The sequence below is a fragment of the Sceloporus occidentalis genome, unplaced genomic scaffold (genome assembly GCF_023333645.1).
Source record: "Sceloporus occidentalis isolate IW3139 unplaced genomic scaffold, rSceOcc1.0.p SCAF_66, whole genome shotgun sequence".
In the NCBI taxonomy this organism is placed as follows: domain Eukaryota; kingdom Metazoa; phylum Chordata; class Lepidosauria; order Squamata; family Phrynosomatidae; genus Sceloporus; species Sceloporus occidentalis.
Window position 1 is genome coordinate 1,800,089 of NW_028317046.1, and position 14,496 is coordinate 1,814,584.

General features: G+C 37.6%; 3 protein-coding genes across 3 annotated transcripts; all 3 read left to right on the top strand.

Moving 5' to 3' along the window:
• Positions 1-514: 514 nt before the first annotated feature.
• LOC149286824 (olfactory receptor 5A2-like) lies at positions 515-1,450 on the top strand. The gene has a single exon (XM_089493616.1). The coding sequence runs from the start codon at positions 683-685 to the stop codon at positions 1,448-1,450; it is 768 nt and encodes a 255-aa protein (XP_089349742.1). The 5' UTR covers positions 515-682.
• A 6,898-nt stretch (positions 1,451-8,348) lies between these two features.
• On the top strand, positions 8,349-9,420 carry LOC149286825 (olfactory receptor 5A2-like). Its single transcript, XM_089493652.1, has 2 exons — positions 8,349-9,109; positions 9,261-9,420. The coding sequence occupies exons 1-2, from the start codon at positions 8,349-8,351 to the stop codon at positions 9,418-9,420; spliced, it is 921 nt and encodes a 306-aa protein (XP_089349778.1).
• Positions 9,421-13,149: 3,729 nt separating this feature from the next.
• Positions 13,150-14,088, top strand: LOC149286826 (olfactory receptor 5V1-like). The gene has a single exon (XM_089493735.1). It carries the CDS (start codon positions 13,150-13,152, stop codon positions 14,086-14,088), a length of 939 nt encoding a protein of 312 aa, XP_089349861.1.
• Positions 14,089-14,496: the final 408 nt, after the last annotated feature.

Genomic DNA, 14,496 nt, shown 5'->3' on the forward strand with positions numbered 1-14,496 from the left:
AATTGTCATGAATCTTCACAGGAAGGAAATTTGAAAAAATGCGATAGATCAGCTAAGCACAAGAAAATAAAATGAAATAAAAAATAGAACAAAATATTTAATATATAGTAACAAAATAGTACATTAAAAATTGGACTCAAACAGAAGGTTTACTTTTTTCCTAGTAATATAATGATACTATTTTGTGAATATTTTTTATATATATATTTGATGGTTATAATATTCTACTACTGCCAAGTCATATGCGTATCGGTAAAATGCTATTATTATTATTATTATTTCCAACCCAATTTTTTTAAAAAAGAGTAAAAACAGTTAAAAAATGTTAGTTTCACAGCTTATTGTTTCAATTTCTCTATTGCCCTTTTTATATTTCTATTTCTTATATATTTTTATATATTATATAGAAAAACTGTGCTTTGCCATTTCATTTTTTTTGGGGGGAGCATTTACTACTTAATAACAACCACTTTTTAATTGTATTTATTTATTTTAATCTACAGAAACAATAAGAAAAGAAAACGAAACCATCCTAACCGAATTCATACTCGTAGGACTCTCAGCGGACCCTAGGCTCCAGTTTGTATTATTTCTCTTGTTTTTATGTATTTACGTTGTCACTGTTCTCGTAAATGCGTCTGTGATTTTGGTATATAAGTTCAGCCCGAGCCTGCACGCGCCTATGTATTTTTATCTCGCCAACTTCTCATTCCTGGAAATCTGTTACGTATCGTCCACCGTTCCCAAGATGCTAGCGGATCTTCTAGTAGACCGTAAGACGATCTCTTTTTACGGTTGTGCCGTACAGATGTATTGGTTTCTGCTTCTGGGCGGCACGGAGTGTTATATGCTGGCGGCCATGGCCTACGATCGTTATCACGCCATATGCCACCCGCTCTCATACGCCGTCTTTATGAATAACAGGGTTTGCACGCAGCTCATACTTGGCTCTTGGCTCATTGGCGCAGTCAACTCTTTGGTACACACTGTCCTGACCTTCGAGCTGAAATTTTGTTGCAATAAAATTAACCACTTCTTTTGCGATATCCCTCCTTTATTGAAACTGGCTTGCATGGACACCCGGGTCAACGAAATGGTTGTTTTTATCGTTAGCGGCTGCGTTATTGTTGGCTCATTTATACTGACGATGACTTCTTACAAGCAAATCATCTCGACGATTTTAAAGATCCGTTCCGGCTGCGGGAGGAAGAAAGCGGTTTCGACCTGCACCTCTCACTTCACGGCGGTTACCCTATTTTACGGCTCTGGTATCTTTATGTACTTTAGACCAAAGTCGAGTTATTCTATGGATCAAGACAGAATAATAGCCGTGATGTATAGCGTTATCGCGCCTATGTTAAATCCTTTCATATATAGCCTGAGGAACGGAGAAGTGAAAACAGCTGTGAAGAAATTAACGCATAAACTTGTGTCCACCGAGGAGCTGTGAAATGCATTTAAAGAGAGCATTTATGTTCTTTGTAAACATTTAATTAAGCAAAATATTACTGGACATCTTGAGTTGGGAAATGTTGAGGGACTACGGATGGACTACAATTAAAACACCGTCAGATTATTGATTCATGGATTTTATGTTTGTCCGCATTGTTATAAGTATTTCCACAAAATGAATATCTTTGTGTTTAATTAACCCGAGGTTACAAAGGACCAGTTGAAAATGTGCCTAATGGCCTACGGATGTAGAGAATGTCCATGTCCTCAAGAGGCATATGATATGCTTAGCAGAGATGATGACGATGTGTAGTAAACATTTCAGCCCAGCCTGGCTTAGTGAAATATTGGGAGCCATATATGATAGAAACATAGAATTTGCTGACAGATCGGCCCCATTCGGCCCCCATCTAGTCCTCCTGCTGTAAAGACTCAAACCTTAATCAGTCGTTGGTCTCGTCTTAGATTCAGGAGCCGTATGTCTATCCCATGCATGTTTAATCCCCTCACTGTATTACCCTCTACCACTTCTGCTGGGAGGCTGTTCCATTTACCCAGCACTCGTTCGGTAAAGTAAAATGACCCACAAGTACCAACAATTAATATAAGCTATTGTCTGACTTGTCTTTCACATCAAACTAAGCTTAGCCAAAGAGTCTGGGACCTTGAGGTTTCCGGTCCTCCGATGGCAGCCCTGTCATCATAAGTCGGAATAATCAGAATGATTCTAGAAGCATTTATTGGTTTGGAGACAAACCAAAGGAATGCATACAACATAGCAATGAGCCAAACATAATTTGATGGATGTGATTGTAAATGTTGTAAATCATTACGTCATTAGAAATCGAATTTATTAAAATCAGTCATCGACAAATATTTGGTGACTGTGGGTGACCTGTGGGGGATGGCAGTAAAATCTTCAAACAAAAGGAAACAAAAGCAGAGCTACTTGACCAGAATCCTGAACATTTTCTTCTAAATCATGTTTTTTCCCCCCAAACACAACAACTATCTTCATGATATTATAAGTCGGTCCTTTATTGATGATCAGAACTCCCTGTAATTGCCCCAGAATCTGCAGGGACATTGATCGAAGCGTTTTGGTAAATCACCACCGCCTACGACGAAAAATACACGCATTGTTAGAAAACGGTCGAAAACATTCATTTATGTTATTAATTAATAATAATGAATAATTATTCATTTATATGTACGGGAATACAATATTTCCTAATTTTATTGTACAAAATTAAATAACAATTGGGTAAATTATAAGAGTTTCGGATAGCTATTAGGTAAAAAGACATTAAAGACAATTTTTACTTTAAGGGTTACAAAATACAAATTAATCAGATCGTTATTGGTTATTTATGCTAAATATTTTACTTCTTTTCTTTAATATATTTTCTATATTTCTATAAAAATATTAATAATTAAATATATTGACATACACTTTTAATGAAAGTACTTTATAGTAAATTAATTTACAGTAAAAAAATAAAAAAAATGGGGTTATTATTTGAGAATCATATGAATGTCTAATTTACAAACTTTACTTTTATGTTTGTATAACGTTTTTAGCTTATGTTCCAGTTACACATCAAAAACATACAAAATATATTTAAAAAGCGCAAACCTACCACGTCACTCTCCGACGTCCGACACACTGTTTTGCATCCAAAAATAGACATGGATAGTGATACACAAAACTCCAGCAGCGCATGAAGAAATAATACGACCACGATGCCCATCACAGCATGCTAAATGATTAAACATATATATATATATATACGTACATAAATACTCACAAGCTAAACAATACAGTAAACATACAAAAGAACAGCTGGAGTTCTACAACTTGTCTACCGCAAAACTTTTTAAAATTGACCCACAAATTTCATTCTATTTCACCCATAAACGTATGATTTGTTCCCCCCATAAAGTTAAAATTGCATAGATATATATCTAAAAAAAAATAAATTTCTTTTTTCAATCATTTTCTCGTTAATTTCTGACTTACCACTGGGTTGAAATTCCCTTCACAATCCTCCATTGGATCCAAATAATAACAGTACGTGTACGTGGCGTACCTCATCAAATACGTCGATCCATGAAGGAAAAAAACGAAGAATATGAATAGGGCAACGCCTGAGAACGCTGTGCTCAATGTATTGAGAATTAAACTTGCTTTTACCTGGAAAAAAATAAATATATGTTTACAGTACAGGATTCTAAAAAGAAGAAGAGTGGGGGCAATCGGGTAGAAGAGTAACCAGGATTTTGTTTTCTTATAGCTCCCAGCTTTGAGCAGTTGGATCATTATTTGGAATAACCCACGCAAAAACATATTTGTAGATAATGTAGATCGGCATTGATAAAAAACCTGTTTTTATCTAATTTTGTTCCAATAAACTCCCTTTATCTGCAGACCTGCACATCATTACAGGGTAATTGCTGTCAGTCATGTGATATTTAGGTTGACTTTCCCTGATCAAACACCACACTGAGCTGACGCTTTATGGCAATGCTAATGAAGTCCATTCCTCCATAGACATTCGTTAGTCAGAGTGCCCGGCTCTTTAGAATAGGGTGAAAAGCAAATTACTTCCCTAGTATAAGGAACCAAGTTATTTCTATGATATAAAATATAGTTTGCCTGTGGGACCCGATCACTAATACACCCAGTCCACTACCTTTTTTTCAATAATAACCATTACTGCCCCTGATGTACCTGGGACCGCCCACTGACATCACCGGGACCACCCACCAAGGTCACTGGGGCCGCCCACCAAGGTCAGCAGGCAGTCCTGGACTCATCTCAAAAGGAAACCCGTGTCCCAGATTAACCTTACAGAGTCTGTCAACAAACTAGTAAATTAGTAAATGTTGGAAAAATAAACATTTTTGGCTCTTTAACTTAACGCTACCATTTTCTAACGATGTCTTTATTTATTTATTTATTGTTGTCTATAGGGCCATCATATTCCATAACATTGTATAGTGGAATTTTTTTTATGTGATATTTACCAATCTCTTTGTTGGCTTTTTAGCGGCGGTGACAGACAGTGATCCCGAAATACAATACTGCGAAGGTAAAAAACAGATTGGGAAACAATATATAGAGATTACAGAAATTCTTCAGACAAATGAAAGAATAAATTCTGAATATTATTTTCTTACCATTATTCCAGACCAAAGCGCCACGCTGCTATTAACAAGTATATCCAGCGGAAAACATCTTACTTTACAGAAATTATAAAGACATACTCCAAAACTGATATGCAGCAATCCTACAAATATCTGAGTCACCTACAGAAAAAAAAAAACGTATTTAAAATACGTAATAATACCCAAATAATCCAGTGAAAAAGCTCCGAAAGGTAACCCTGCCGAAATCTGAGATATACACCACTAATATAATATTTAAGTATATGGAAACAAAACTAGTTTGCAAAAAAATTAAGATCTTAAAATTAAAAAAAACAAATAACTGAATATTTTTTAAACTTAACTTTTTCGACAAACTAAATTAAAAAAAAACCTAGAATTCTTTTTTTTTTTTTTTACTGGACACAATTGGAGCTGATATGATGTTAAAATCCCAATCAGGAAACTGGTTTACAGTCACCCATCGATCTTTTTTACCCCAACACAGGCAAGTAAAAGGGGGTAGCAGTGGGTCACCCATTTTTTTTAATCACCGAGCAGCCTCACCCTCTAGACGTGTTTCTAGAATAAATGGTCAGCACTTACGCCCAGAACCTCGGGCTCCCCTTTGAAAAATTTGGAGAGGGATTTTTCAGATGGTAAGCTGTTACTTCGCTGTTCCTCGTTTCCGGGGGTTGAAGTATCTCGAGGAGTCACTTGAGACATAATGATGATGCCGCCTGCTTGTGGCTGCGCAGAAGACATGGCTCTCCACCTGTGTCATGGAAAGACCCGTCACCAAACTCACACTGGTTCAGTTTAGCGCATGCCATTCATATATCGTTATGGTTTGGATGGACTATGAAGTAATTGGAGACTTCAGGAGACCTCCACGTGCAGGGTTAGAGCCAGCAGAACTCCCCATTGATGTTTTTAGGTCCAGAAACTGATGGCCAGGCTTTCGAGGAAGGACCTTATTTTTTTGGGCAGAGGATTGACTTCTATCCCCACTCATCTGGGTTGACTTTGTTACCCCATTTTAAGGAGCAATTTCTTATTACAGATCATCTTCTCCATCCTCCTGTGTTTTCTCTCATATAATTTCTTGGTTTCCTCCCATAGCCACCCAAGTCTTGCTTATTTCTCTCCTTTCCATTTCTATCTTTTCTGGATGCATGTTTAAATCCCCTCATTATATTGGCTTCTACCACTAAACTTCCTTACGTTACATCTAAGCCTCTGACCCTATAGTTTTATGTTATGACCTCTTGTTCTATATCACTCTACAGTAAACCAGTCCTGTTAAATTTATGGTACTTGCCCGAGACACACAATTCCTGCCATTTTCATCTGAAAAGCAATGTGGACCTAGCCAGGGGTTGGTTGATGACCTATCAAATAGGGCAATTGTTTCAGGACATTATCCAGAACCCTTGTATCTTTCTTGCCCCAGGGCCCCTGGTCTTAATCGATCTATGGATTCTGCTTGGCCATGGATTCACTTAAGTTCTGCACCAACAAAAAACAAACAAACTGATGTGTCTGAATTGTCCCTTTTCCTACCTACTCAAACTGGTAAATGAACAACTATACTCTGCAACAAAACATTTACATAGGACAGCATAGTGACCTGTCCTACATCATCACAGGCTATGACCAAATGATGTCATTGAGCTTCTTACATCAGCCTTGTCTAATACTATCATTCATTAAACATAATTTACTATATTAAAATCCTCGTCTATCTGTCATCCTCGTTTAGAATCCATCGACATGTTTCTACTTACGGGTTACTTGATGCTGCTTTTTCCCTTTAGTTTTTGCAGAAATGTGAATTTTTTGTATCTGTGTAGATTTCGGACCGTCGAGAAGCTGTTTACAGACAAATGAATAGAGCATTTTTTTTAAACAGGAAACAGTCATTGCTGTGAACTCAAATGGTTTTGTTGCCAAAAAATAAGAGAAAAGAAAGATTATTTCTAACAGTGAGATAAAAGGAGAGAAAAAAACCTAGATAAAGTCATTAAAAGTTGTTAGAAAGATGTATTTTTAGAATGTAGTTAATAAAATGTTATTCTCCCTGACCATTTCTTCTTCTTCTTCTTCTTCTTCAAAAAAAAAAAAAAAAAAAAGCAAAACATCTATGGTGGTCGAAATATTATTGGACCAGACTTAGGTTGCATGCTAACGCTTGTTTTAACACACTAATCACTAAAATGTGTGTTAATTGCAACATTAAACATAGCATATTTAAGAAGAGGACATGCAAATGCAATGAGAACTCTCATGCCCTCGCCTCAAACTCACAAGTTCTTCCCTCTGCAATATAAGAAAAAAAAAAGAAACAGTACTTCCCATATTGACAAGAAGGGGGACCCACAATCAACCTGGTGTCCCTCAACCCATGTGATGTGTGACAGGGTAATTAACCTGTTGAGGTATATATTGCCAAAATTTACCCCCCAACCCCTATACCCTGCTCAGAGGGACGAAAGGGTTCAAAGTTATAAAATTAGCCTATAGAAGGCAAGGACCTATTGTCCACGTGCTTGACACTCAAAGGGTGAAAACCTGTGGGGGGGAACAGATCATCGTTTAACTTTTCATTGCCCATCCATGGATGATCTGTATTTCCAGTCCAAGGAATATGATGTCATATCACAGCGCTTAAAAAAGTGCTGCCCTGGGCTTACCCGCCACTGGAAAATAACACATTGGGCGCACCTAGAAGCAACTTTGAGTTACCATGTGATAAATCTTTCAATATTTTAAAGATGTATGGAAAAAACAAAATTGGTAATTATTACATTTTCATAACTATTGTTTTTTTCTATTCATGTCTCGTGTTTCCGATGTTTGCCATAAAATCCATCTCAGTTTTACTCTTGGAACATCACAGATAAAACAAACATTTCCTATCAACTTTCTTTTCCATCTGAACATTTGGAATTTTTCTCACACATCCATCTGTATTTCCCTTTCCTTAACCAAAGATACTGACAACCGCTGACATTACGGTTTTATTCTAAATTCAGCAAAATGTTTGCAGCCCTTTAAACACTTTGTACATTAACCCATTATGAGGATTATACTAACTGTCCTCTGTTGCACTTCGACTTTCCAGCATTTATTCTTTACTCAGCAGGAAAAGGTCATTCTAAAGCAGCCTGTTATCATTCCTGCCGTATCCTGACCACACATTAAAGCACAAATAACAGAGCTGGAATCAGTTAGGTGATAGATAAACAAATGCTACATTGTATCTAGGCATAATAGTAACAAAGCTGCAAGGGGACCTCATCTTCTGGACTTCCTAGAGGCCCCTGTATCTGCTTCATCATCCCACCCTGCGGCCACATGGCTGCATGGGGTGGGAGGGTTCTGAGGTGGTCCAGCAGTTATTAGTGAGGGTATGACATCATAACTCAACACCCTGGGTAACCTACACTGTCTGCCAAGGAATAGGAGCTTACTGGAATGATAATTTGCTATAAACCAAGAAGGAAAGTTATATGACGAAAGAAAAACATGTATTGTTGTATATAGTAAATCATACAGTGTTTGCTTTAATGTTTATTCCCAGTGTATCCCTGGAGCCCTCCATCTCTTGCACTGTATGGGAGGAATGGGGCTTGATATAGAAAGAGGTGGGGTTAGTCCCCAATAAGTGTGAAAAGGGCAGGGTGTAGGTGTGGTCAGTCATCACTCCTCCCCTATCCAGAGATCAAATACTGCCCCTGAGGAGCTAAATGTACTTTTGCCTTTCGAATTTCTCCTTTCTGGATATCTGTTATGTGTCTGCAACTGTTCCCAAGACGTTATCGAACCTCCTAGCGGAGGATAAAACAATCAGTTTTTATGGATGTGCCCTACAAATGTACTGCGTTGTGCTTATGGGCGGCACGGAGTGCTACATGCTGGCAGCCATGGCGTACGATCGCTATAACGCCATATGCCACCCGCTCCTATATAGCACTATCATGACCAGGAGAGCTTGCATTTTGCTTATAGCGGGGTCATGGATTATTGGTGCCCTAAATTCTCTTATACACACAGTCCTGGCCTTCACTTTACCCTTCTGCAGCCATAAGATTAATCACTTCTTTTGCGATGTACCCCCAGTACTGAAGCTGTCCTGTACCGACACCTTTACCAATGAAATTGTCGTTTTCTTGGTCGCCGGATGCGTTATTGTTGGTTCCTGTATATTAACAATACTTTCTTACATACATATAATATCAACAATTCTAAGCATTCGTTCACATTTGGGGAGGAAAAAAGCTTTCTCGACCTGTACTTCTCACCTTACAGTTGTTGCCATATTTTATGGATCTGCTATTTTTATGTATTTTAGACCCAAATCGCGGTATGCTATTTATCACGAAAGACTGGTCTCCGTTATGTATACAATTATCGCACCGATGTTAAACCCTTTTATATACAGTCTGAGAAATAATGACGTAAAAGCTGCTGTTAGAAATTTCTTGCCGCGAATAATTGGAACTCACAGGTACAGACTGTAACTTTTTTATAACTCCAGTCCAAAGAATGCATATAAAGCTGAAATACTGTTCAGAATAAAATATATGAAGTTATGAAATTTCACATATGGCCGAACCTGTTAACCTTACCGAGCATTGAAATTAACCACCCTGGTGTAGTCGTAATGTTGTCAGCCACTGGTGTCTCTACCAGTGCGGTCGTTATAACAACCGCTACACCATGAACAAGACCACACTCACCGACGGTCTGTTCCTGCACTATACCAAGGCACCGACAGCGATCATCACGCTAGAAACCATGGGGAAGGTTTGCCGGTAATCCACCTGTTAGTCTCGGTCCAAAAGGAAGGAAGCTCCCCATCCCTTTCTAAGCCTTTGTCCTGATGACTAACATACAAAACAAGTCCGAGATGCTCACTAAAAACAGACAGATGTTTCATAGCCTGTCTTACGGGGCGTCCAATGTTATAGTTTTTCTTTAATATTAAGCATATCTGTAAGTTATCCTTAATTCTACATTTGAAAGGTCAATAAATTAAATGCGTTTAATGTCACACTGAGCTCCCTGTATTATTTTTTTCTTTTTTTATGCTTTTATTTCTACCTTTTCCCTCTGTGGTCGCAATGCCCGCCATCGGCCATCAGGGGGATCAAACAAAAATACCAGCAGGGTTTAGACTCGTGATGGCCCGAGTTCCCAATTGCAGACCTCAAAGTGTCAACACTGCATATTGAACATGGAGAGGACATTTTTTAGGTACAAAATTACTATACACAACAGTGTGCATCAATTTGCCCATATCAATTATTTTTTAAGCATAGAAACATAGAATTTGTCAGCAGATAATAACTATTTTGCCCATCTATCTGCCCAAGCAGAAAAACACATGAAAGGATGGTCTATTCGTGAAAAGGATTTTATTAAATAAGATTTGCATTTGCACTGAAATTATATCAGTGTATAGTCACTCACTCATTCACTCTTTTATTTACACAATCAATTAATTATTTCACTCATTTAGACAAGTCATTTACACATATTCATGAATGCATTTTCAGAAATCATTCAAGCAACTCATCCACGTATTTATTTATCCATTCACTCATTCATACAGAATTCATTCACACATGAATTTACTAATTTTCTCAGTCATTCACACAATTCATTCATACATTAATGAATTCTCTCATTCATATACAATTTATTCACACATTTATTCATTCATTCTCTCATTCATATACAATTTATTCACACATTAATTTATTCAAATTAACGCCCCTCTCTCTCCTCAAACACATCTCAAAGGCCGGCCCTGTCAGTCGGCAACGGGGCCGCATGCCACAACAGAAGGCTTTGCGTGCCCATTGTGGCATGCGTGCCATAGGTTCGCCATTGCTGGTCTAGACAGACACTTCAGGGGATATCCTGTCATTTAATGACCTTCTGGTTGATGTCAGCAGTGATGTCTACTGGAAAGGAATGCCCGATCTTATGAATCAGGAATTCTTTATGTAAAGGCGTAGAGATGCTCGCACCAGCAACCATTACAAGTGATCGGTAAGTAGGCTGTGAAAAGATGGTAGCAAAATCACATATGCTGTTTTTAAAATTTGTCCCAGGGCCAGGAAGTCAGCCATATTGTGTATTAAAAGCCCTACCCTCAAGTCATCTGGACAGTCAGCTATATTAAGTTTTAACATTAATATTGTAACATGCCACTCCTCTGAGTCCCATGGGCAGTCAGCCACATGTCAGATTTGCAAACTGGACCACCATTGAGTCATCAGGCCAGTCACCCATATTTAGTTGATAGGAAGGAGATGTGGAGCATGAGGTCATCAATAGCTTCTATGTCCCCCAAGTTTATGTTTAGAATGTTAAATCTCAGCCCACCACCGATGGAATATGGGAGACACAGAATAAGCTTAGTATCTCCTATAAAGGGCCTTTAACCACCCCATCCCACTGTATGAGGAGAGGGTTGGAGGCAGGAGGAACATTACTTGCATGCCACCTTGCACCCCTATATTGCTTCATTATACAAGATTAAATATGTAACGACTCGGTTGGAGGTTTATAGTATACTTGAATAAGACAGTCTCCCATATGACCTTGTAGGACCTTGAAGGTTCAGGGACATTGCAGAGGTATTCAAAAAATGAATTCTACTTTTGCACGTTGAGAAATCTGACCATGCTTTAAGATCTAAATCAAATTATGACCTGCGAAAACAAAAAGAAAATGTAACAATTAGTATGAAAACCACTAATCAGAATCTTGAACGTTCCATGGCTTATCTTCCCAGTAACCTGTATATATATATATCGTCCTCATACATGAAGTTGTGACTCATTTAACTTTGTTCTGTTATGAAAAAGTTTACTTTTAAAAAAAAAAGTTATTTCTACGGAATTTGTAAATACTTGTTAAACTTCTGGGATTTCCCCCCTGTGGGATCAAAGCAATTCTTAAATGCATTGTGTCGGAGTTTATTCCTTAGTTTCAGCAATATGTTAATACTGTCACATCTCTGCGGCAAGCAAGATTCCATTTGCCTGATAAATCTCACACACCTTACAGATTTTTATACCACAGGCTCTTGCAAATATGGTACAAATTTATTTGTAAAATAATCTTAAAGGACAGTTACACATTGATGGATTTTTATACTTTGTATTTTATGCTTTATCCAACGAGAAAGAATAAAAGGGATGTGAATGATCCCACCATCTCTGGACACGGAGGATACATTCCTAAATTACGGCATAGATTGCATATTTTTAAAATACACATATTTAATAAGTAAGTTTTTTGGCCATATGTGTAATGTATTGTTTTGCAGGCTGTATTTTTTCATGGCTACAACATTTTCCAATTTTAGAAATCATTTGAAATGAACGCTGGCTCATTAATGTCATTCTTATATAATTATTATTATCTTTGATGTAGCATAAATTGAATGTGGAAAGTTCTCAAACATAAGCAGCTCCAATGCTAGAAGAGAATGCGAAACGGGGACATTTAATGCAAGTCTTCGAGGTCTGCAGACAGTCTTAGGTAAAGTGTTTTCAAAAGCCCAAAGGAAAAAAAAATTATGTATGTATGTGAGTGTGTGTGTGCCGGTGTGTATGTGTGTGCCGGTGTGTATGTGTGTGAGTGTGTGCGTGTGTTTGTGTGTGAATTATGCTCTATAATAAGGACAGTAATTCAATTACTGGGAGTGTGACAATCAGATTGCAATTAATGTACTGATTTGCTAAATGCAAATTATCTATATTTCTATATTATTATTATTATTATTATTATTATTATTATTATTATTTATTGTTTTATATAGCGCCATCAAAGTCCATAGCGCTAATATAGGTGATAGAAGCATTGATACGTAGATAGACCCCCTGTAGACTGCAATAAAAACATGTATTGTCCCATTTTCTTTAACTGAGATAAAATGTATCACTATTTTAAGCAGTTTTTGTCAGATGGGAGGATTTCTATTGAATCGCTTGTGACATAGACATGAATAAAGTAACACAATATATCTCAGGTAAAGAATACAGGACTATTCATTTCTTTTTTTAAGTCATTTGTGTTTGCAGTATAAAGGAGGTTTGTTTTTCAGTTATAGTTTTTTTTTTAACAGTTATTAAAAGTCATTGAATTTCACGGTGCTGCTCGTCATGTACCGTGCTAATAATGACATAATAACAAAATAGGTACAGATTTCATGCTTATTTTAACATGTTCATGCCTGGTGCTGTCTACACCCCCCCCACACACACATACACCATCCTCACCTACATACACACCCACCAACCACACACACACCAACCTCACCTACACACACACACACACACACACATACTTACACCTGTTCACAATGATGGGTATCTATGAAGCTCCATTAGCTGGACCCTTCCATTGTTATAAGCATTCCTGAAGTATTTGCAGCTATCGGGCAGGACTCTTGTATCGGCCACTTCTACCGAGTCACTGATCACAATGATGTTGAACGCGTCTTCTTTTGTAACAGATTCAGTCATTAAAATGGAAAACAGCAATTACTCCGAAATCGCAGAATTTATTCTTGTGGGATTTTCTGAAGTCAAAGAGATTCGATTGTTCCTGTTTTTGGTGTTTTTATTGTCATATGCTCTTACCGTCCTTGGAAACATGACTATAATTGTTGCCTATTCACTTACCCAAAAACTCCACAATCCAATGTACTTTTGCCTTTCGAATTTCTCCTTTCTGGATATCTGTTATGTGTCTGCAACTATTCCCAAAATGTTGTCGAACCTCCTAGCGGAGGATAAAACAATCAGTTTTTATGGATGTGCCCTACAAATGTACTGCGTTGTGCTTATGGGCGGCACGGAGTGCTACATGCTGGCAGCCATGGCGTACGATCGCTATTACGCCATATGCCACCCGCTCTTATATAGCACTATAATGACCAGGAGAGCTTGCAATTTGCTTATAGCGGAGTCATGGATTATTGGCGCCCTCAATTCTCTTATACACACAGTCCTGGCCTTCACTTTGTCCTTCTGCAGCCATAAGATTAATCACTTCTTTTGCGATGTACCCCCAGTACTGAAGCTGTCCTGTACCGACACCTTTACCAATGAAATTGTCATTTTCTTGGTCGGCGGTTGTGTTGTTGTTGGTTCCTGTATATTAACAATACTTTCTTACATACATATAATATCAACAATTCTAAGCATTCATTCAAGTTCAGGGAGGAAAAAAGCTTTCTCGACCTGTACTTCTCACCTTACAGTTGTTGCCATATTTTATGGATCTGCAATATTTATGTATTTTAGGCCCAAATCGAAGTATGCTAAATATCAGGAAAAACTGGTCTCCATTATGTATACAATTATCGCACCGATGTTAAACCCTTTTATATACAGTCTGAGAAATAATGACGTAAAAGCTGCTGTTAGTAATGTAGGGCGCCGAATAATTGGAACTCACAGGTAGTAGTTTCTCTGTAATGCTTTCGGCAACTGTTTGTTTTTCTATGAAGCTGTAGTGCGTCCATAAAACGCATATAAAGCTATAATACATATAAAGCTGAAAAATATAAAATATATGAAGCTATGAATATAGATTTATGAAGCAATATGTTATCACTGTTTGACAAAAACCTGAAAATCTATCATTTCTCCAATGAGTGTGAAACTTCTTCTAACATGATTGAAACCGACCAACACTTAACCCAAGATGAATTCACACAAATAGTAAATAAAAACTAGACTTGGGCACCAGGGGGCTCTTCGTCTTCGCTTTGTGCTCATCTTCGGCAAAAGAAAAATCTTCGTATTCCGCGAATATTCGCCCGTTCCTGTCTTCTCTTCGGGCGAATATTCGTGGACATTCTTTGTATTC

Excerpts from the sequence above, each read along its gene's own strand:
- LOC149286826 (XM_089493735.1), top strand. The coding sequence starts at position 13,150 with ATGGAAAACAGCAATTACTCCGAAATCGCAGAATTTATTCTTGTGGGA.
- LOC149286825 (XM_089493652.1), top strand. The coding sequence starts at position 8,349 with ATGTACTTTTGCCTTTCGAATTTCTCCTTTCTGGATATCTGTTATGTG. Across the intron at positions 9,110-9,260 it reads CGAATAATTGGAACTCACAG|TCGTAATGTTGTCAGCCACT; the intron begins GTACAGACTGTA and ends ACCCTGGTGTAG.
- LOC149286824 (XM_089493616.1), top strand. The coding sequence starts at position 683 with ATGTATTTTTATCTCGCCAACTTCTCATTCCTGGAAATCTGTTACGTA.